The following is a 23689-nucleotide window of genomic DNA, read 5'->3' as shown; positions in this document are numbered from 1 at the left end:
ATATTTACACATCACTCATGAAGCTAAGGACACTATGTCTTTAACATTTACATTGCACACATAAAGTTAAGCACACCACGTCCTTAACATTTACACTACACATATGAAGTTAAGGACATGATGTCCTAAAGTTTAATAACAGAAGTTGTAAATACAAGTTAATAATATTATGTCCTTAACATTTACATTACACACATGAAGCTAAAGACACCATGTCCTTAACATTTACACTGTACATATGAAGTTAAGGACATGATGTCCTAAAGTTTATCAGCAGAAGGTGCAAATATAAGACACTTTGTTCTTAATATTTACACATCACTCATGAAGTTAAGGACACTATGTCCTTAACATTTACAATGAACATATAAAGTTAAGGATACCACGTCCTTAACATTTACACTGCACATATGAAGTTAACGACATGATGTCCTAAAGTTTAACAACAGGAGGTGCAAATACGAGTTAAGGACATTATGTCTTTAACATTCTCATTGCATACATGAAGTTAATGACACCATGTCCTTAAAATTTACACTATACATATGAATTAAAGACATGATGTCCTAAAGTTTAACAACCGAAGTTGCAAATATAAGTTAATGATATTATGTCCTTAATATTTACATTGCACACATGAAGTTAAGGACACAATGTCCTTAACATTTACACTGCACATATAAAGTTAAGGACATGATGTCCGAAAGTTTAGTAGCAGAAGGAGCAAATATAGGACACTTTGTCCTAAATATTTACACAACATTCATGGAGTTAACGACACCATATCTTTAATATTTACATAATACCTATGTCTAGCACATGTGTATTTTTGTTCGACGGGTAAAATTTTATTAAGTAATGGTTAAAGAGTAAATACATTTAAAACAGTGTCTAAAAAATAAACACATCTCTAATTGGCGACTATGTGCGCACTTCCCCGCCCAGCTTCACCCCAAATACACGACCCAATCCCCTCTCCTTTTCAGATTTCATTCGCGCACACACGTACGGACTGATTCACTCTCTCATCGATATCACTCTCACATCGATTCCCATACTGAGATTCGAAAAAACCAAAAAACAAAAACAGGAGCAGCGGAGAGTGAGCATTTTTTCAGTTCTGGAAATTCAAAATTGTAGTGAAAAGAAATTTCGAAGCTGTTTCGATTTACCGATTTACTCTGTAATTTCTGGGTTATCAAGGAGTGATTTGGTGTTGAATTGCTGTGATTTCGATTGAGGTAGCAGTGGAACTTCATCCCGTTTTCTTCTTAGCCTTTATTTGGCATTTTTAGAGTGATTCCTGCGCAATCAGGTACTTATCTTTGAATTCGAGTTACTGCTTGCAAATAATGAATTAGTTCCTTTGTCTTCTATAGAATCCCGCTTCGTTTCTGTTCTCCTGTGCTAAATTCTTCCTGATTAGACTATTTTCAGTAGATCTAAAGTCGGATTGATTCTGTGATGGTTTGTTTATTGATTGAGTAATGAATTGATTCATGCCAAGTGCTAGTGCCTCAGTAGATTATCATAACTGCTGTTGAATATAAACATTTAAGAAATTCAGGAGAAACTCTTATTATCCTCCATTTTTAATCATGTAAGAAGCTCCATAAGAGCTCAGTGAAAAGTAGCGGAAAACCTGCCTTTAACAGTCACAAAGACCACCTGAAACTCCCTCAAGAACAGCTGCAAAAACTGTCCAAAAACAGCCCCAAATCCCAGTGTTAACACACCTCCAAACACCGAAAATATAGCACAACAACGTAGATCACCAATGAGTTCGAGTTGAGTGCGTTCGAGTTGTCAATTTCGGTTTGAAGTTCCGTTAGCAACAAAGTTCTTAATTTGAGCTCGTTGAGGTTCACGACGAGGTCTCTAGTTCGGGTTTCGTTGATAAGGTTTCATTGGTGCTAGAAGAATAATTCTCTATGTACAAATTTGCTTTATCAAATCCTTGAAGAATTTCATGAGTTTCAGGTCCATTTCCAGCCATCTGTTCCCTGTTTTAAAGAGTTGAATGTTTAAGTGATTTTGTTTCAGTTGTTTGAGTTTAGTTTATGATGCTTAGCTTCTGCCTGATTCGAAATTAGCTTCTATTTGATTAATATTTGTTAATACCAAAGTACTATATGCTATTTAGGAATTTAGAAGATCATTGTATGGTAAAAATTGGATATTTTCCTCCATTACTCCTCGATGCCTACATATTTGGTGCGAAGTTGGCCTGATTTCATGTCTTATCATGTATTTAGTCATGTTACTTGATATTCTCTTATGTTTAAAGCTCACATCTTTTGCAACATTTTGTTTCCTGTTTCGAAATTAGTGTGAGATATTGGTGGCTCTAACTTTGGTCCTTAGTTTACCTTTAGTATGGTTGTGAACGTAGAGTTAGGCATTAGTTAGTTTCTAATTAGATTGTTGCAGTAATTTAGCCATTGAATTGATTGAATTAAGAGCTAATTGGGCAGCGGAGAGGTTGAATACCAAGATAAAGAACTCGTTTTTATTTTCAAAACAAAGGGATAGCTTGACAATTTCACTAATTTAATGTAAATGTGAATCTTATAATTCTTCCACAAATAATTCCATAATTCATGGCCTTGCAACAATTTCAGTTAGCTTAAGAAAATAACTCATGAACATCGTAGCTTGCTTAAGGCGCGATTAATAATCATAAATTATCGTGGATATGGGTACGGTTCCCGTGGCATAGCTATGATACATAACTCTAAATTCAAGTGCACGTTCGCGTGATTTGACCTCACAACTTCAAAATAATAATGATAATAATAATACACAAGTTGCGAATCGCGGGAGCGTTTCACGCGGTGTGATTTGCAATATGTACTAAACCAACAAGTGCGCGACATCGCGATTTATTTTCAATAAACTCCATAATAAATTAAAATGTACAAATAAAAGCGGTAAAAAGGTAAACACGCATAATAGGTTTAAAACAAGTAATAATCAAATAACTAAGCCGAGTTTAATAGTAGAGCAACCGTGCTAAAACCACGGAATCCGGGAGTGCCTCACACCTTCCCTGGGTTAACATAATTTCTTACCCGGTCTTTTGTGTTTCCCAGAGTCAAACTTCCTTGAATTGAGATTTTAAAATAAATGGCGACTTGGGACGCCGTAAATAATTATTCCAAGTGGCGACTCTTTAAATAAAATAAATCAATCAATTTTCAATAAATGTCACTTAAAATTGAAAAAACTTCTTTGCCCTTTCCTCGGAATAGGAGGTGTGATACCCGGGCCCATGCAGGAGGCGTGGGCTATAACATAGTAATCGGACGGAATTCCAATTTTATGACCCTAAAACGCCAATATAGTAATATAACATAGTAATCATGGCGAGACGGTGACTATTGTTCCTTAGGTCGTTTTTGATAGGCCGGTAAAATTTTAGGCTATCCGGGTCCGGCGCCAGGGCCCATGCAGGAGGCGTTGGCTATAGGACACGAAAATCTAGGAAATGGGTGGAACTCCAGTTTTATGGCCCTTAAATGCCAAAAAATGAGTAACGGTCTTATGTTCCTTAGGTCGTTTTTGATGGGCAGCAAAATATAAGGTGATTCGGGTCCGGGCGCCCGGGCTCATGGAGGAGGCGTGGGCTATAGCTTACAAAAATCTGGCCACCGGTCGCCATTCCAGTTTTATGGCCCTAAAACGCCAAAAAACGAGTTACGGTCATGGCGAGGCGGTTACTATTATTCCTTAGGTCGTTTTTGATGGGCCGAAAAAATTTAGGCGATCCGGGACCAGATGCTCGGACCCATGCAAGAGGCGTGGGCTATAGCAAACGAAAATCTAGTAAACGAGTAACGATCATGGTGAGGCGGTGACTATTGTTCCTTAGGTCGTTTTTATGGGCCGACAGAATTTTAGGCGATCCGGGTCCGGGTGCCAGGGCCCATGCAGAAAGCGTAGTTTATAGCACACGAAAATCTGGAAATGGTGCGGAATTTCTGTTTTATGGCCCTAAAACACAAAAAAACGAGTAACGGTCATTCCCAGATTTTCGTGTGCTATTTGCATGTATCTAGGCGACCAGACCCGAATCGACTAAAATTTGTGCGGCCCATAAGAAACGACCTAAGGAACAATATTCATTGCTTTGCCATGACCGTTCCTCGCCATGATTTTCATGTGCTATAGCCCACACTATCTGCATTCATCCGGTCGAACCCGAATCGCCTAAAATTTTATCGGCCCATAAAAAACGACCTGAGGAACAATGGACATCGCTTCACCGTTCTTCGATTTTTGGCGTTTAGGTCCATACGAAAATCTGGGAATGGATATAGTCATAAATTCGTGTTGTATCACCCTGAAAGCTGAAATACTAAAAAAATAAACCCGAAAGTCATGGTAAAGCAATTTAAAATTTCAGGCTAATCAGAGTATGTCAAATATTGTTTACAAAATCATTATGTGCTAATTCACACGAAAAAGTGAATATAATCATAAATTTGTATTGCATGACCTCGAAATGCTATAAAATGAACTCGAAAGCCATGACGAAACTATGAGTATAAGTCACTAGGTCGTTCCCTATAGACCTACAAATTTTCAGTCCAATCAGAGTTCGTCAAAAAAATTCTTCAAACTCAACATGTACTAATATACACGAAAAAATGGATATAATTATAAATTCTTGTTGCATGACCTCAAAACGCCATAAAATAAACTCGAAAGTCATAGCGAAGCTATGAGTATTGGTTGCTATGAATTTTCAGGCCGATTAGAGTCTGTCAATTTTTTTTAAGAAAAATCAACATGTACTAATACACATGAAAAAGTAGATATAGTCATAAATTCGTGTTGCATAACCCCGAAACACCAAAAAATGAACCTGATACGCCAAGAAGCAACGTTAGTCATGTCGAAGCAATGAGTATTGGTCTTTAACTCTCCTATTCGAATTGAACTAATTCTTTTGTTCTGCGGTCGCGTTCTTATCTTATTTTTTTTCTTATTTTTCTCTTACTATAATTCCATTTTATTTTTTACCCCACCTTTCTAATAATTACTGTATCCGTACTCTATTTTTTTTAATTAATATTGTAAGCATATTCTACAAATTGATGGTATATGATATTATAAAATGACGAAAAATATATAGTTTTTCAAAACATTACTATTCGATACTATATGATACTATTTATTTAAACAAAAAATATATATACATTATGAAAAGAAAGTTCGTTGCCCTTGAAATTTCGGGCAAGAACTATATGACATGGGTGTTGGATGATGAAATCCATTTAGATGCAATAAGCCTTGGAGCCTCATATGAGCCCAATCATATCGTGTTTGTGGAAGAGTGACCAACTTTAAGTTGTCATATCTTTCCCTTCAGCCATTCCACATAACAAGTGAATCTTTGACCGTGAGATATTCTATTTTCAACCCTTCATCAAGGTGATGGCGCAAGAAAATCAAGGCCTTAGCATAGTCTTGGATAGATGCTTTATTTTTATCTTTAATGGCGTCTCCAAAACCCATTGTATCTAAATGGATATCAGCATCCAACACCCATGTCATATAGTTTTTGCCCGAAATTTCAAGAGCAACGAACTTTCTTTTTATAATATCAATCATAATTTAAAAAAAAATAAATTATACCTTAGTCTTCTCAAAGAGCTTCTTGAGACGGTAGAGTCTCGTGCTGATACGTGTTATGAAATATAGCTCAAAGCAATAATATAGAACAAGGAAAAATAAGCTAAGAGATATAGAGAAAAAGAGATGAAAGATTCTTATTTCTTCTTCAATTGTGTTTTATTTCCTATCTATTACAAGGCCTTTATATAGGCATGAAAAGTGAAGAATCACTATTGTAAAATAGTGAGTGGAATGGTCAGTGGTCACTACATAAATATGTCATTGAACATGTCATTAAGCATTTGAGAAGAAGATCATGGAACATTGCATTATCTATGACAAATATTGTTCCCCTAGGCAGAGTTATAGTAGCTCTTTCAGAGCCTTCAATTAGATTACTACTACCAGAAATTGTAGTAACATCTGCCTTACACATACTTAAATGAGAGAAATATTTCTTCTCTTTGAATATTGTATGTGTACATAAATCAATTAAACAAATATTTTTACAATTCAACTTTGATCCAAGTTTGCTTTGTGACAATATCCATATTTGCTTCCCATGGTTTGACATACAAAGAGAAGTATATGAATAAATATCAGTACTTTCAGAGAAAAAGGAAAGAAATAAATTTAAACCAATTATTCAATAATGATTTTTTAATGTAATTTCGAGCAAACTCAGAATATGACTACAAATAGCAAGTCAAACTCTCCAACCAGTATAAATACTCAAAGGTATAGAAGTTATATGTTGGTTGAAATAATTAAGGGATATATATTAAGAATTAAATATATGTGCAGAGAAAAATAGCTAATTACGTGTATTAATGACGCAAGCTATAAATATGGCGCAAGTCATTTCAATTCATTTGGTTTAAAAATAACGTTTAAGAAAACAATTTGAAACAAATAATGTCAAATAATTTTACCAACAAGTATGTTTTTTAAAAAAAAAAACCATTTGCTTGAACGCAAATATTATAGGCTGACAAACCATTTGCTTGAACACAAATATTATAAGTGCGGACAAATCTGTTATAGAATACTAGAAGTCTAGAACTATATTTAATTAAAACGAACTAACACTATTCAATAAAATAAATAGTACTAATTGATACGAATGACCACTACTCATGTAAAGAACTGTGATTACTTGATGTTTATTCACTAATTACTACGAATATGCAAAAACAATTAAACTACTCAATCATCTTTAACCACGGATCCATCACCGATCAAGTGGTATATTTTTCCATCAGGGTGCTCAAAGAAATCTGCCACATCCAAGTGGGTAATGTCAAATTCATTGTCATAGACAAAATTAGCTTCAATGCCTTTATTTTTTAGAGATGCTTGATAAAGCTCAACCAAAAACCACAACGATAATATTCAGTTTCTGAACCCTTTGCCTTTGGCTTCTCATCTTTCCTTTTCCACTTTTGGAAGTTATTTTTCTTTGGGGAATGATTAACACCAGGAAAATTTCTTCCTTTGCCACGGCCACGGCTATGAACAGGGCCACGGCCTTTTCCACGCTTAGCATAATGGGAGGCAATGGTATAGACCCAGTGGGTAGATTTTCGTGATTTCTCATAAGCAAGTCGTTGTTTCGTTCAGCCACAAGGAGGAGAGAAATCAACTCAGAGTACTTTTTGAAACCTTTCTCTCGGTACTGCTGTTGCAAGACCATATTGGAGGCATGAAACGTTGTGAATGTTTTTTTGAATCATATCATAGTCACTGATAGTATCTCCACAGAGTTTCAATTTAAAAATAATTCTGAACATCGCAGAATTATATTCAGAAACATGAAATTTCGGGCAAGAACTATATGACATGGGTGTTAGATGCTGAAATCCATTTAGATGCAATGGGTCTTGGAGACACCATTAAAGATAAAAATAAAGCATCTACCCAAGACTGTGTTAAGTCCTTGATTTTCTTGCGCCATCACCTTGGTGGAGGGTTGAAAATAGAATATCTCACATTCAAAGATCCACTTGTTTTGTGGAATGGTTTAAAGGAAAGATATGACAACTTAAAGTTGGTCACGCTTCCACAAGCACGATATGATTGGGCTCATCTGAGGCTCCAAGACTTTAAGTCTCTTTCTGAATATAATTCTGCGATGTTCAGAATTACTTCTAAATTGAAACTCTGTGAAGATAATATCAGTGACTATGATATGCTTCAAAAAACATTCACAACGTTTCATGCCTCCAATATGGTCTTCCAACCGCAGTACCGAGAGAAAGGTTTCAAGAAGTACTCTGAGTTGATTTCTCTTCTTCTTATGGCTGAACGAAACAACGACTTGCTTATGAGAAATCACGAAAATCGACCCACTGGGTCTACACCATTGCCTAAAGTGGATGAGGTGATTTCCCATTATGTTAAGCGTGGAGAAGGTCGTGGCCGTGGCCAAGGAAGAAATTTTCCTAGTGTTAATCATTCCTCAAAGAAAAGTAACTTCCAAAAGTGGAAAGGGAAAGATGAGAAGCCAGAGGCAAAGGGTTCAGAAGCTGAATGCTATTGTTGCGGTTTTTGGTTGAGCTTTATCAAGCATCTCTAAAAAATAAAGGCCCTGAAGCTAATTTGACATCACCCACTTGGATGTGGCAGATTTCTTTGAGCACCCTGATGGAAAAATAGACCACTTGATCGGTGATGGATCCGTGGTTAAAGATGATTAATGTTTTTTTTGCATATTCGTAATAACTAGTGAATAAACATCATGTAATCACAGTTCTTTACATGAGTAGTAGTGGAACATCCTGTAGCTCATGTTCACACTCAAAATGGCCTTGCAGAGTCTTTGATTAAACGTCTGCAATTGATAGCAAGACCGTTACTCATGAAAACGAGGTTACGCACTTCTGTTTGGGGTCATTCCATTTTGCATGCAGCAATGCTACTTCGTCTCAGACCGACAAATTATTATAAATATTCCCCGTTGCAATTAGTTTTGGGTTATGAACCTAATATATCCCATTTAAGAATTTTTGGATGCGCGGTATATGTGCCTGTAGCACCGCCATATCGCACCAAAATGGGTCCCCAAAGAAGGTTAGGAATATATGTTGGGTTTGAATCGCCTTGCATGATTCGCTACCTCGAAACATTAACGAGGGATTTGTTCACTGCTTGATTTGCATACTGTCGATTCGATGAGACACTTTTCCCAAAATTAGGGGGAGAAATTGGTGAAACCAAACAAGAAATTTTGTGGAAAAATCCATCAATGTCTGACCTTGATCCACGTGCCTCATAAAGATCAAGATGACACTACGAAAGAGCCTCATAAAGAAACCCATGATTTAACCATTCATGAGGAAATCAATAAGCCCGAGACTCGAGAAAATAAGGAACTATCAATAAATTCAATCGATATTGAGATAGATTTGAATCGATTGAATATAGTGGTGGATTATGTCTTTGCATACAATGTTGCATCTAGCATTATGCAAGATAATGAGTATCTTGAACCTCAATCTGTTGGAGAATGTCGACAAAGACGTGATTGGCCAAAATGGCAAGAAGCAATCTAATCTGAGTTGGATTCACTTGCGAAACGTGAAGTTTTTGGGAATGTAGTCCAAACACCTAATGGCGTTAAGCCTGTTGGCTATAAATGGGTCTTTGTACGTAAGAGAAAGGAGAAAAATGAGGTACAAAGATACAAGGCACGCCTTGTTACACAAGGATTTTCACAAAGATATAAGGCACGCCTTGTTACACAAGGATTTTCATGAAGAGACATATTCACCTGTTATGGATACAATAACATTTCGTTATCTCATTAGTTTTGCTGTCCATGAAAAGCTTGACATGCATTTAATGGATGTGGTTACCGCCTACTTTTATGGATCACTTGATAATGAAATATATATGAAAATTCCCGAGGGATTTAAAATGCCCGACGCACATAATTCAAAGTCTCGGGAAATGTTTTCAATCAAATTGCAAAGATCTTTGTATGGTCTGAAGCAATCTGGAAGAATGTCGTATAATCGCCTTAGTGAGTATTTATTAAAGGAAGGTTATATAAATGATGCCATTTGTCCATGTGTTTTTATAAAGAAAACAACATCGAAGTTTGTTGTACTTACTGTATATGCTGATGACATAATCCTTATTGGAACTCCTACATAACTCCAAAAAGCAATTGATTATTTAAAGAAGGAATTCGAGATGAAAGATCTCGGAAAGACAAAATTATGTCTCGGTTTTACATGGATGGAGCACATCCATTAAGTAATCTGATGGTTGTTCGATCACTTGATATGAACAAGGATTCGTTCCGACCTCAAGAAAAGAATGAAAAGCTTCTTGGTCCTGAAGTACCATATCTTAGTGCAATTGGTGCACTAATGTATCTTGCTAACACAACAAGGCATGGCATAACTTTTTCAGTTAATGTCTTAGCAAGATATAGCTCTGAGACATTGAAATGGAATCAAACACATATTGCAATATCTAAAAGGGACTACCAATATGGGCTTATTTTATGGCAATGATTGCAGTCCCGATCTTGTTGGTTATGCCGATGCTGGGTATTTATCTGAGCAAACAGGCTATGTGTTTACATGTGGAGGCACTGCCATATCTTGGCGATCGACTAAGCAATCAATCGTGGCTACTTCTTCTAATCATGAGGAGATAATTGTTATTTATGAAGCAAGTCGAGAATGTGTATGGTTGAGGTCTATAATACATCTTATTCGAGACAAATGTGGTTTGAAGTGTGACAAACTACTCACAAATTTGTATGAAGACAATACATCATGCATAGCTCAATTGAAGGGAGGATTCATAAAAGGAGATGGAACAAAGCACATTTCACCAAAGTTATTTTTCACACATGATCTTCAAAAGAATGGTGATATCAATGTGCAACAGATTCGTTCAAGTGATAATATAGCTGATTTGTTCACCAAATCTCTACCGACGTCAACCTTCAAGAAACTAGTGTACAAGATTGGGATGCGAAGGCTCAAGGATGTGAATTGATGCTCTCATCAGGGGGAGTTAATACGCGTTATACTCTTTTTCCCTTACAAGGTTTTGTCCCACTGGGTTTTCCTTGCAAGATTTTTAACGAGGCAACCAAAAGACGTATTTATAAACATGTGTACTCTTTTTCCTTCACTAGGATATTTTTTTCATAAGGTTTTTTCCTAATAAGGTTTTAACGAGGCACATTATCTATGGACATTCAAGGGGGGAGTGTTATAAGAAAAATTAAATTATGGTGGATGTCTACTCTTCTCCATTATCTCCATAACTCCCACTACTCTAATACTTATGGAGTTATGATTGTAACTCCATAACCTCCCCCATGATCTTCCTCTCAAATGCTTAATGACATGTTCAATGACATATTTATGCAGTGACCATTCCACATTCTTCACTTTTCATGCCTATATAAAGGCCTTGTAATAGATAGTAAATAAAACACAATTGAAGAAATGAGAATCTCTCCTCTCTTTCTCTCTATATCTCTTAGCTTGTTTTTCCTTGTTCTATATTGTTACTTTGAGCTATATTTCATAACATGATACATTATGGAACATATGTAACAACCACCCAAATAAGGCATAAAAGAAATCACAATAGAACAGAAGAGAGCAGAAAATAAAAACACAGGAGAAGCTCAGATACCAAATTGCCCAATTTGTCAAATAATAAACAAATGCAGATTCCTTGCCTGAATTGGCAATTGGCGCTCTTTGCCCTACTTTTTCTTCAGTCCATTCCAAAGAGGAAGTATTTTCTAAAAGCTGCAATCAGTCTTCTTTGTAGTTCGGAGCGACCACTATTGGCCGAGCTTCAGTTGCTAAGAAGGTAGATGAGTTTAAATATTTAATGTATTTTTTTTTTTACGAAAATAATTTACATGGGGTATATTCATAAATCAGATTTAAGGGGTTTGTTTTGAAGTTCTTCTCTAAAACTAGTTTTTGAGTTTTTGAAAGATTTGAAAAACTGAGTTTGGAATTTTCTTGTAAAAAAAGTGAACTTTTTTCGACAAAAATAGAACGCTTTCTACAGAAGCTCACGCAAGCTCAGTTTTTGGGATCTCCCAAAGAAATGGCTTAAGAATTTTACTATGTTGTAAGATTTTGATGAGTCACAAATGTGGGTTATTATATCGAATTTTGGTTGTCTGAGGTTATTCATTTGTTAAAACATGAAGAGCTGACTGGTAGTTTCAATTGAATCCCCTTCGCCCGAAAAATTGTACGAAGTATATGGGTAAACAAATATTTTATGTTTATATAGAACTTCCCTTTACATAAATAAAATCTTTAGTGTAGTGCTTTTTGAACCCCCTTGTTAGAATTTATGGCTCCACTGCTACCCATTGCTAAAGATGAAAAACCAAGGAGCATTTGACGCGTCATTTGTATGTGTTAGGAAATGAAACCCTTTGTGAAATTACATCGTAATTTGTCTTCTTTTCGCGTGTTTAAATATCAATGAAGCGTAGCATCATCCCCCCCCCCCCCCCCCCCAACACACACACACAGAGACACATGAAAAAAAATATCTCCATCCTTTAATGTATGTGCATATTTTTGGCGTGCCTCACTTGAGCATGGTTGAGAATGAAATAAATCTAGACTCTCATTCTATCTGGATATAAATTCTCCCTCATATTTATTGTTAATGTGCATTCACATTTTTAAAGACACTTTTTATCTGTTCTATTCATGTTGTACTAAAATTATATCTTTAAATATTTCCCTTGATGGTGATTCTTGTATTTGTGCTTTCTTCAATGAGTTGAAACTAAGATCCTTATGGTTGTTAATGCAGGCAGGAAGATAATGTTCAGATCATTCCTTCTAAAGGCTGTCTATAAAAAACTTAGTTATCATCCAGCTGTCACTAAACAGCATTGTCGTCATCCTTTCCAGTTCCATCTAGAGGTAAAATTTTCAAATCCCGTCAATCCAATTATGGGACAGTGGTGATATGCATTCTAGTTTCATTTAGTGCTGACTTTTGTTTCTGTGATAGAGGGGAATGCACAGCAGAAATAAGAAGGCGATGGAGTACATAGCTAGGGGGTGGAATGCTCTGCAGGAAGTTGATAGAGTAATTGATTATTGTGAGCTTAATGACAAACGTCTCATTCCTTCACTTAGGGTACGTTTAGTAGCAAATAGCTCGATACTGTTGCTCTACTTTTATTTATGGTTCTTTCGAAGTTAATGTGTCTGTGTCTGTGTTTTTACTTCTGTCAGTGCTTGCTACTATCTCCATTTATTTTGTGTTGTGTTGTTACACCCAGAGACATTGTTGTCAAGTTTTCATATTTATGTCCTTAGAATAGCGTGTTATCCTTGCCATACGTCTGTTTAGGAGATTGCAACATGAAGAAAGTAGCTCATTAGTCATAATGTTTTCTTCGGTCCCTTGAATTAGTCATGGAAGTTAGTTGCTACTAATGCTTGTAAAGAGAGCTGGTTCAATTAAGTAAATTTATTGATCTTTTAGGAGTAAATTTAGCTTCCCATGTGGCTGCATTTGAGGTAACCCTCTGATCCTTGCCTTGTCAAGCACCCTACTTATGCTTTTTGCTGTCTTCTGAGTTTGAAGATGGAGGATGTCAATTAGTCTTTCTGTTTTAAGGAAGAATCGAGGGTATTCCACGGAAATGGAAGAAGCAGCCACTTTTGGTCTGGTAGCTAAATTACAACAGCAGTCCTGTTTATAGTCGAATTCCTTAATGAAAATATCACCATTGTATATTTTGTTTGCTTCTTTCCCTCTCACGTGATTACATCTCTCTTATATCAATCAACATTTACTGAGAAGTACCTTCCACTTGTTAAATCTATTTCTTTTTTTGTATGTATGTTAGATTTTTTTTTTGTAGTAATACTTAAGCATGTATTTCTTGGTAGAGTTTATCCATCAATATTCTTTTTCTTGGAATTTTGACTTATCAAATATTTTCCCATTGGGTGGTTATGTGTTAGACAGCAAAGGAGAATTTTGAGTTGGCTCTGGAAGCAGACAACTCAAATACCCATGCAAGATATTGGCTTTCAAAACTGCATCTCAAGTACCATGTCCCTGGGGCGTGTAAAGCTGTGTAAGTTTTGTCTATTTGGTATGACGAATGAAGATTTGGCATCTGCAAAGTGCAGACACTTATCATTGTTCATGTGCTATTGTTGCATTCTTTTAAGTAAAGACTAAATAGATCTTTATAATCCACTTAAAAAGTTTCAAGCTTTTCCTTTTCTTTTTTTTTTTTCTGACAAAAAGATAAGTATTATAAATCCAGCTTCACGTCAATATTCTCTCTATAACAGGTTTCAAGTTTTTCGTTTTTGTATGATTGAAAAGAAGCCATCATGTATATGATTTAGGTTCTAAAAAAGTTCCTTAACTGATTTAAGTGATTTTCAGTTTGTTTGATCACTAGTTGCATAATACGTAAGTCTATCTGAATGATTTCCTTATGAGATGAGGGAGTTGTTAATTCTTGTTTGACTTGAGTAGTACCTTCAGCACTTTTTCATGTAGGAGTAATTAAATTGACGTGAACAATTCTTTCAGCACTTTTTCATGAAATACACTGTCAAAACTTACAGCTAAAATTTCTTCCTATTTTTAATAACAGTGGGGCTGCTTTGTTAGTGGAAGCTGCAGAGATGGGTGATCCAGATGCTCAATTTGAATTAGGTTGTCGTCTAAGAGTTGAGGTGTGGTTTTCTTTGTTGGAACATATTAATTTTGTCAAGTAGAACGACTAATCCTTACACCACCTATGAGCTCGTATGGTGTTAAAGACTCTTTCTTGGTTCGGTGACAAATAATCTGAACGCTTATGCAAACTAGTTTGAGTTTAGAACTCAAAAGTTGGCTAACATCACTTTGATTTCTGAAACAAGGTTAGCATGGAGGATCTCCCTTTTCTTGGTATGACTTGTTTACTCCTCTAATGACATGCACTACAAATTCCATGCAATGGCCTCTGCTCTTAATTACTTTGTTCTTCATTACTGCAATTCGGAACACAGCCTTATGAGCATATCCATCTATTGTGTTCTGATTTGGAGCTAGTCTGCTAGGGACATATTTCTTCAAGATATTTTACATTTGAAATTATGCAAACGTAATGCTGACACCTTCTCAATGTGCTTTTACAATGCTTACCAATTCCTCTTTGGTTGGGCAATGTAATCACATAACTGAAGCCTTTTAACATACTCTGTTGCAGTAGTGGGAAATTATTGTGTGAAACCCCTCTGTTCTATTAGTGTTAGCATGTCAGATAAGTCTGTGTTAAGCATTCTGTTAGCTTGGTCGTTCACAAACTTTCCTTCTGTTGATAGGTTAATAAGTTCGGTGTTTTAAGAATATGCGTTTTGCTCCATAATGTCCGTCAGAAGATTATTGGTTTAGGAGTGCATAATCAACTACCTTATTGAGTTTCCTTCGAATTGTTCTCTTATTCTGCCTTAAAGACATTCTGTAAAAGTTGACTGTTTTTGTATAATATTGGATGATATTCGCAGAACGAGTATGTGCAATCAGATCAGCAAGCATTTTACTACTTGGAGAAAGCTGTTGACCAGGTTTGTGTTTTATTAGCAAAGCTGAAGTTATTCTTCCTTTTATGAGTGCCCCAAATTTCTTACGAAAATTCTTTTTTTCAGTTGCATCCAGGTGCACTTTACCTCTTAGGTGCTGTGTATCTTACTGGGGATTGCATGAAAAAGGATGTTGGCTCTGCATTGTGGTGTTTCCATAGAGCATCCGAGAAGGTACAGAGCGTTTTCACTGCTTGTTTTGAATACTACAATTAATCAGTACATATAGTCTAATTATGTAATGACAAATTATATGCTGTTGTGAAAGAATGATTTTCATATTAAACTTAAAAGAAAAAGTACATTTTGGAAAGCATATTCGTGTTGACAAATTGTGATTGGCGTAATTTGTTTCCATCTTGTAGAAGATTGTTTTACTAGCAACTAAGTCAAGAGCCCACCTAATTTTCTTTGCTTGAACGTAGGGTCATGCTGGAGCAGCTATAGCTTATGGATCCCTTCTACTCCAAGGTAGACTGACCCTCTAGTTGTCTTTTTTCGAGAAAGGTAACAATTTGTATATATCATCAGCACAAAGACAGTAGTGGAAGCCATATTTACAATTCAAAAACAACAAAAGTTTGTCCTTGCTCTTCTTACAAGGATTCTATAACATCTAACAGTGAGACTGTCCCCTCTTGTTATCAACTTAGCTGTGTGTCGCTTCATCTTATATTTGCCTCTCATTGTTTACTTAGTGGGTTGTAGTTTCTGCTAAGTGATGCAATACAGTTGATTGAATATCTTACGAGCTTTTTTCAAAGGCTAAATGACATACCATTTTAAAAAGCAAAAATTTCAAGTTTAAAGAAAAAGACCACGATGTCATAGTTGGAGTGGTATGCTAATAGGGAATATGACTTGCTCAGATTGGAAGGAAGAATAATCGAAAACAAGAAAATAAAAAAAGGTGGAAGATGCTGATCAATGATCACCACAAAACATTAATCGAACTAGTGGAGGAAAAGGTATCATGAACTTATCACCAGTGCACAGAAATTCCTGATTATTCTTTGAGTATAGAGATACAAGATGATATACTACCCGTCGTGTATATATTGGACTTTTTGTTCTCAGCAAATTAAGATTCTCTATTTATGTGGCATCATTCAGGTGTGGAACTTCCAGAATCAATTACGAAATTTTTAGTGAAGAGGGGGTCCTCAAGCAGAATATCGAGGAGGAATGGAGTTGATCTTGAGCTTAATCCGATTGAGCTGGCCAGAGAACAATTTGAAATTGCTGCAAAAGCAGGATCTGACCTTGGATTTAGATGGTTAAAAAGACTTGAGGAGGAAGAGAAACGTCTGCTGTCTTCCTAGTTCACAATATCGGAGACTATAAGAGTTTTGATTGATTAATGTACCTACAAGGGTACGTACTAAGCACTAAGCTGTTGAAAATTATTTTATATATGTAAATCTTGTTTTTGAACAACATTCCTCTTCTTGAGGAGTGTTATATATGTTTACATATATGTGAGTTGATGCACTTCCAAGACAATTACCAATTCTTCTTTTCCAAGGCTGACACTGACCCTCTTTAGTATGGATTCAGATATCCTACTGAGGATTATGCCCCCATTTTGATCATTTTGATCTTTCATTTTTCTTGTTCTTGTTCTTTTTTTGGGGGTGGGGGGCTTCATAAAAATTGGAACTGCATATCTGAAGTCAAACAACCCTTATTCTTTAATCTTAGATTGAGATTGTGCTGGGAAAGAGTGGCAAATTCAATGAGTTGATGGCTGCTGCAGCGGAGAGGGACCTTGGAAATGACAAGGAACAGAGTTAAGAGCAAGCTGCTTTTTCATTGTTTGTTTGTTGTATGGCCTTGATTAGGAAAAATTGAAATTTTGTAGTCAGATTTTTGGTGCAATAAATGAAAAGAGTATTTGTTAGAATTTATTAGGAGTATACTCTTATCTGCTAGGGAAGTTTTGTTGCTTAACATCTTTAACCGTTTTGCCGAATGTATATAGCTTGATCATGGCGTGCTGGAAAGAGAACAAGAGAAGATTGATTGTTTCCTTATACTCTTAAATATATATTGAGGCTTCTATTTTTGTTCATGTTGTGATGTAATTCAAGTGGTTCCTGGTTAGATACTGACAATTTGTAGGATTCTACGGATTCTACTTTTGTTGAAACTTTAAGCTTTCTGTTGTTTTGAAACTGTGCGTTGGAGCTTCTCCCAAGCTCGGATAAAGGGAGGGATGTTGTAGTAAATCTAATTATGACTAATTCTCAAAATAGATACAGAGGATTCATATAGCTAAGTATCTATATGGCCATTTCTGAAAGTAGTGGAATTATTTAACTTCTCATATTGTAAGTTAAAGCAAATACCAATGTTCTTTATCAGCCAATTTTATTAGTCTCATTAAAATTGTGTAGAGCATTATCAGCCCCATGAGCTCCCATTTGAATATAAGTTAGCATTCATTTGCCTATCAAATTTGTCTTCACAGCTCATATTGTTATCAGTGAATATACATCAAAGTTTACCGTAGGGTGACAAGTAACCTTATAGTGGACTTTACAGCTTAAATTTGAATTAGTCAACCCCCAAAGGGAGCACCAAATACCAGGTAGGAAACCAAGAAATAACTCTTAAACATTTAGCATACAAACCTAGATTTAATTTGGACTGTCATAGACTTGACGATAGCCTTGGTAGTTGTCCCTCCATTAAATTTTTCTGGAGTGCATGTGTTATAGATATCTTACTTTAGTCCATACTACTTCCTCTTTCAAGAATAATCAGATAAAATCTACCTTTTTTTCCTTCTAACATACAAAATAATCAGATTTTTGCTCCTCCAAATGGCAACTGCCACATCAGAATGCCAAACCAGAGAGATATTCCCTCTGCTGTACTTTTCCATATCACTTACTATATAAGATATGAGCCAAAACTTAGGAATTTGTTGTTGAATCCAAGGGGAAAGCAGACCAAAAAAAATTCTGCGGCAGGAAGCTTATACACTTTCTTTCTGGTGAAAAAGAAGAATAAGCAATTGAACTAATTATGCTTACACTATTTCAGCTTTTACTACCTATCAAAACTTGGACCTGACTCTGCAATGAGGAAATATGGAAGTCACTTGGATTTTCCTTTAATTGAAGTAGGCCCTTTTGTTGATGATTTCTTGTAAGGTGACTTCTTCACCTTCAACTTGCTTGGAGTTGATGACGATTTCCCTCCTTGGTTCCTTCGGTTCTTGTCCTTTTTCACATTGTACATGTTTACAGCCTGTGGAATAGGCAAATCAACACAAATTAGCACCTAGGAATTTTCTTAGCACGATGAAATGAAAGAGATATACATATGTCGAGACATCAGGAAAAGGTCGCATAAACCATACCTTTTGCACATTGAGTATCTCGTGGGAGTTCTTGGCCATCAATTTGTTTAGAACCTTTTCGGTTTGCTGTTTCTCTAAGGAGCCCATTCCTGATCCTTCCGCAACTGGCAGGAACTGATTGTAAAGTAAAGTGGAGTTAGACATACAATATGTTCAAAACTTAGCAAATCTAAGCATGCGCTTCCCGTAATACAAACCTTACGGTACTTCTTGTCATGTTTTAGGGGGTTTTCCCCAGGTAACTTCTTGTCAAATTTTCCGCCACTAGCTGTTGCATTTGCTGCCATTCCAGCGACATTACCGAGTTCATCCTTGCTAATTTTCCTCGGTGCAGCTTGTGTTCCTGTTATAGGCAGTGCCGTGGCAGCAAGCTGAACATGACTGCAAATAGAAACACACCTCCGTTCATCAAAAACATGAGTTTAAGAGAATAAGGTAGACGCAAGGTTCAAGACAATTGAAAGAGAGGTTGATAATTTTCTTGAATGGAATCTGCTAAGCAATTGGATACTCAATAGCTAGTCAAAACTGAATCTTTAAAACAAAGGATTCGACACATGGAACAACAAACCTAATCAATCTTCATAGACGGCAGGAATTAATAAAGAATTAAGGTTTTGGCAGAAAAACAATGAGAAGTTTAGATGAACAAGACCTTGGCAAGGCACCAGCTTTTGCAGCTTCCTTCAAGTTACTTAATCGATTTTTCTGTTGCTTTTCTACTCTCTTCTTCTTTTCTTCTTGTCTCTTAGCAAAAGGATCTTGACCAGGCTCTGAAAAAACAAACAGGGAGAGGACATTTTCAGAGCAAAGTCAAAATGCTAATGCAGATATGGTCTTCCGTCACAAAATTAAGTTGCTTTCCTCTATAGTGATCATCGTACGGACTTGATTGACATAAGAGAGTACAATCAAAATCACTATCCATTGAGAACTGAGATAATGAAGTTTGACTTAAAGACACATTTATTTTAGGATGTTATGACCCTTTAAATTCTATGATTCAAAATTCTTGCCGTGCTTGAGACCTAAAAGCAAATCGAGATATTGCAGAAGGCAAGAATGAAATTTCTCTTATTTACCATCAGTTTCCTTGGCTTCAATGATTGGCACATCTTTGTCATCATTTACGCGATCGTAGCCATGTCGGCGCTTCCATGAACCAGTTTGTTCATCAAAAACAACCTTGTCTTTCTTACGTTTTTGTATACCTGCAAGACATTTTCAATCATAAAAAAATGATGAAATTCAATTAAATCAAGAATTAACTGTTCTAAAATCCACAAGACATTCACACAGCACCTTTCTTCTTCGCGAACACTTCCCATTTTGTAGGAGGTTTAGGCTTTGGAAGCTGAAATAAGCAAATCATATTAAGCTATTGATACCGCAAGTTAACTTTCAAGCAACTGGATAGAAGACAAATCAAATAAAATGAAAAGATCCAAAACCAACTCTAGCTATTGTAATATCTAGCATGCAAAAGGATATGGTTAAATTGCATTTTCATAGCTTATGCTGCATATCAAATTCAATTCACATTTGGAGATCGAGTCACATATGAGGTTTCACTTATGCTGCCCCCAAGACATTATGAGGTTGGACTATTCCTTATCAGCAAGTACCAATTCAATAGAAAATACTTTCAGTTGTTGAAAATATAGTGAATGCCCGGAAAAATGAGTTCATTGTTGCTAATACATACACTAACACACAACTCTCAACTGATTAAGAAAAACACACAATTCTTGCATAAATAATAGAAATGAGGTTTTACAGGCTTCTCTCGAGGCAATCTCGTATTTGGTTGAGGCAATTTGACTAGAGGACCATCAGGACTTTCTGTTGAAGGTAAGTTGAAGAGGGCATCTGCAATAGCTTGAACTATCTTGGTCCCCTCCTGTAGACACTCCTTCACAAGCTCCTCCCTACATATTTGGAACAAGAATATACGACGAAGAAGAAATCAATTGAGTGTCCTTATCACTGTAACTTAGTCAAAACATCAAATTTGAGCCAACAGTGTTAAACTGCGAGCAACTTTCCTTCCCCTTGAGTTAAACTAAAAAACAACTTTAATAGAAACATTTCTTATATATTTGGAGCAAGAATGTATGAAGCATAGAAGAAATTCCATGAATGTCATTCTACAAAAACTTGACGTGTTCAATAATTAGGTGCAAATGGCATAAAGCAAATATTTCTTGAAAATCATCTTAAATACGCAAGTATAAGCTAAAGGGATCGCTAGGAAATATGTAACTCGCGAGATTACAACTTTTTGTTGCAATTCAAATAGAAGCAAGACAATTAGACATCTCGCACAGCACTCCTCAATGATGATGTTGACTGTTGCAAAAATAGAATCGGCTTAATCTGCCTTTAATATTGAATACTTGGAAGTTAGTAAAGTTCTCCCCCCTTATTTCAGTAAAAATGAGTCCCTCAGACCCCGAGATATTAGCGTATTCCAACAGTAAACTTTTGAGGATCGCATCCCAAAGGGAAAACTCAAAAGGAAGCTGATTGGGGTTGCCCATCAGAATCCTCTCTACCTATTCTCCTCTATTCAGGTCCATTTTATAACAATACCAACTGATTTCCCTTTTAAAAGGCAAACTCGGAGTTCTTTAGATCTCACACTTATCTCTACATAGCTAACCAGTGTAACCCAACTAGCTAGGTATCACTTAGACCTATATTTTGCTTTCATCCTCTTATATCCACGGCTAAGTCTCCACTGATTCCGCCAAATCTTTAAGTCTTTTGACACTTCCTTGTGATTTTCGTTCTACCCCTTTACTCCAAGATGACTCTGTCACTTCCAGCTTTCGAGTAGAAAAAAGCACAGAGAACATAGGACATGCAAAAGAAGGGTAATTTTCAAATATCTCTTTTGACGATTTCCTGTAAGTTTAATTCTAGCCCTTTAATCCAAGCTGACTCTTGTCACCCCATAAATTAAAAACAACATAACCAGAGAAACGCACAGAGAATACAGTACATGTTAAATTCTTAGCTAAGTCTGCACGATTTTATGTAATTTTATGTCTACCCCTGTACTTCGAAAGGTTGACTTTATCACTCCATAAATAAATAAAAAACAACATAACTTTTAAGCAAACATTATCCAAAGGGTGGAATAAAATGCTCTAAAACCATTCCACCTTTCGCATGAAAAAGCACATAGATTACAATACACATTAAATCCTTAGCTAATCTACACGATTTCATGTGATTTTAGGTCTACCCCTTTACTCCAAATTGACTCTATCACCATATAAATAACAAAACAACAAATATTAAAGCAAAAACTATCCAAATGGTGGAATAAAATGCTCTAAATCCTTTCAAAGATTCAAGCTTTCAGCAGAAAAAACGCAACGAGAATAATATTACATATTAAAGAATTAAAATTACCAAAAAGTGTGAACTCTGTAACCCCATAAATAAATAAAAAGCAACATAAATTAAGCAAAGATTATCAAAAAGGTGGAATCAAATACTCTAAATCCTATCAAAGATACAATCTTTCTAGTATTAAAAAGCACAGAGAATAACAGTATATGTTAAAGAAGGAAACTTTTCAAGAAACTGAAACCTGGACGAAGGAGGAGAAGCAAAGCTGTGATGTGGGTATGAAGCCATGAGATTCCCTAAGTCCATCTCGTATGATTCTTGAGCAGCCGCCTCCATATTTTTGTGTGTGTGTGTGTGTGTGTGTGTGTCTGAAAGAGAAGCGAGGGTTTAAGAAGTTGGGCTGTCCTTTATTTCTAAGTTTTTTTATTTTATGTTTTGTAAGTCGATGGTTCTATAGGCGACCTACAGTTTTAAGAAAACAAATTACTAAAAGTGCCCACTAACTTACTAAATATTCTAATTTCACCCCAAGCTTTCCACCATATATAAGTCGGAAAGCCCTTAAAACGCTCGAGTATCCGTTTCTCTCCCTTTCCTGCTAGGATTGGAAATCCTCTTTTTAACATATCCATACGATTGAATCCTTGAATTTTCGAAACAGTATAAAAAGAAGTACTTCGAATCATTACTATTTGACTCGGGCATATTTTAAAATATCAAAGTATTTCGAATTATTTGTTGACACGAACAAAGTCAGAAAAAATCTTTCACGTTATAATAGTACGATTTTTATCTAGCTATATTATATTATAAACTTGTGTTTTCCTACTAAAAAGATTTTTAATTTAATTATAGTTTTTAACAATATAATTTACTAATTATATATAAATTAATTATAAATAAGAATCTCTTAATATTAGGTGTTTAATACGGAATAACTAATGCGCACACATCTCTTTCTTCATGTCTCTCTGCCCTATTATACATTCTTTTGGTGATTTTTAGTTTAAGAGGTCTATTTAGATTAATTTTTCTAAATTTTATTATCCAATAAAGTGCTTTGAATTTTATTAGGTTGACTAGCCACGTGCAATTAAATTATAATATTAGGCTTTTCCTTTTACCACTTATGCAGTGAAAGTCCGGGCTTTGTCCGGGCCCAACATAAATAAAATCATACATAATACTTCATTATATATTATGTTACTTTTGATTTTTACTTTAATATTCTATAGATTTTCATTTGTGAGAATATCTCACTTACTTTTTCAAATTTCTTGTTATTTTATTTCGCAAGTATTAAAGTGAAATATAAAAAATAGTACTATTGTAAATAAAGGTTCAATAATAATATCTGCAACGACCCAAAGTCAAGACCTAAAGGTTATTGTGAACTTAATCATCAAATAGGATCGACCATGCGTTCAGAAAGTGCAGAGTTTAAATTTTTGAAAACTTGAAAGTGCTTAGATAAGAGCGTGAGTTATAAGGAGCATCCATGAAAATATCCATCACTTTATTTCAATAGTGAGTTGATAATTAACAAGGTAATCCTTGTTAGCACTCTCTTACTCTCATTGTACATAATTGACATATTGCATAGAATGTAAAATAATTTTTTTCATTATAACAACAATCCGGTATAGTCTCACTAGTGGGGTCTAGGAGGGTAGTGTGTACGCAGACCTTACCCCTACCCTGTGGTAGAGAGGCTGTTTCCGATAGACCT

The 23689-nt window shown here is 35.6% G+C and overlaps 2 protein-coding genes across 4 annotated transcripts; one reads left to right on the top strand and one right to left on the bottom strand.

Moving 5' to 3' along the window:
• Positions 1-936: 936 nt before the first annotated feature.
• LOC104117264 (uncharacterized) lies at positions 937-17304 on the top strand. 3 transcript variants are annotated; one of them, XR_001973450.3, is made up of 10 exons: positions 937-1315; positions 12442-12554; positions 12646-12774; positions 13611-13726; positions 14261-14342; positions 15159-15218; positions 15300-15407; positions 15659-15704; positions 16347-16607; positions 16935-17304. XR_001973450.3 is itself a non-coding variant. In XM_070177067.1 (9 exons), the coding sequence occupies exons 2-9, from the start codon at positions 12453-12455 to the stop codon at positions 16553-16555; spliced, it is 852 nt and encodes a 283-aa protein (XP_070033168.1). In that variant the 5' UTR covers positions 10914-11466; positions 12442-12452; the 3' UTR covers positions 16556-16717. The 3 variants fall into 3 exon arrangements, 1 of the variants encoding a protein (XP_070033168.1); XR_001973449.3 differs by lacking the exon at positions 937-1315 and adding an exon at positions 10918-11466; XM_070177067.1 differs by lacking the exons at positions 937-1315; positions 16935-17304 and adding an exon at positions 10914-11466 and having other exon boundaries at positions 16347-16717.
• Positions 17305-18073: 769 nt separating this feature from the next.
• Positions 18074-22378, bottom strand: LOC104117265 (ribosome biogenesis regulatory protein homolog). Its single transcript, XM_009628296.4, has 8 exons — positions 22202-22378; positions 20378-20528; positions 19903-19954; positions 19683-19811; positions 19256-19373; positions 18798-18981; positions 18601-18714; positions 18074-18488 (listed from the first exon to the last, which is right to left on the bottom strand). The coding sequence occupies exons 1-8, from the start codon at positions 22294-22296 to the stop codon at positions 18336-18338; spliced, it is 996 nt and encodes a 331-aa protein (XP_009626591.1). The 5' UTR covers positions 22297-22378; the 3' UTR covers positions 18074-18335.
• Positions 22379-23689: the final 1311 nt, after the last annotated feature.

Source organism: Nicotiana tomentosiformis, chromosome 6 (genome assembly GCF_000390325.3).
Source record: "Nicotiana tomentosiformis chromosome 6, ASM39032v3, whole genome shotgun sequence".
NCBI lineage: Eukaryota > Viridiplantae > Streptophyta > Magnoliopsida > Solanales > Solanaceae > Nicotiana > Nicotiana tomentosiformis.
Note: the sequence above shows the minus strand (reverse complement) of the source record. Positions and strands in the feature narration are given on the sequence as shown.

What these genes read in the sequence shown, in the direction of transcription:
- LOC104117265 (XM_009628296.4), bottom strand. Translation starts at nt 22,296, where the DNA reads ATGGAGGCGGCTGCTCAAGAATCATACGAGATGGACTTAGGGAATCTC. An exon ending in GCTTCTCCTCCTTCGTCCAG is followed by an intron (nt 20,529 to 22,201) that starts GTTTCAGTTTCT and finishes CCAAATATGTAG; the next exon opens with GGAGGAGCTTGTGAAGGAGT. An exon ending in ATGACAAGAAGTACCGTAAG is followed by an intron (nt 18,715 to 18,797) that starts GTTTGTATTACG and finishes CTTTACAATCAG; the next exon opens with TTCCTGCCAGTTGCGGAAGG.
- LOC104117264 (XM_070177067.1), top strand. Translation starts at nt 12,453, where the DNA reads ATGTTCAGATCATTCCTTCTAAAGGCTGTCTATAAAAAACTTAGTTAT. An exon ending in GTCTCATTCCTTCACTTAGG is followed by an intron (nt 12,775 to 13,610) that starts GTACGTTTAGTA and finishes GTTATGTGTTAG; the next exon opens with ACAGCAAAGGAGAATTTTGA. An exon ending in TGGATCCCTTCTACTCCAAG is followed by an intron (nt 15,705 to 16,346) that starts GTAGACTGACCC and finishes GGCATCATTCAG; the next exon opens with GTGTGGAACTTCCAGAATCA.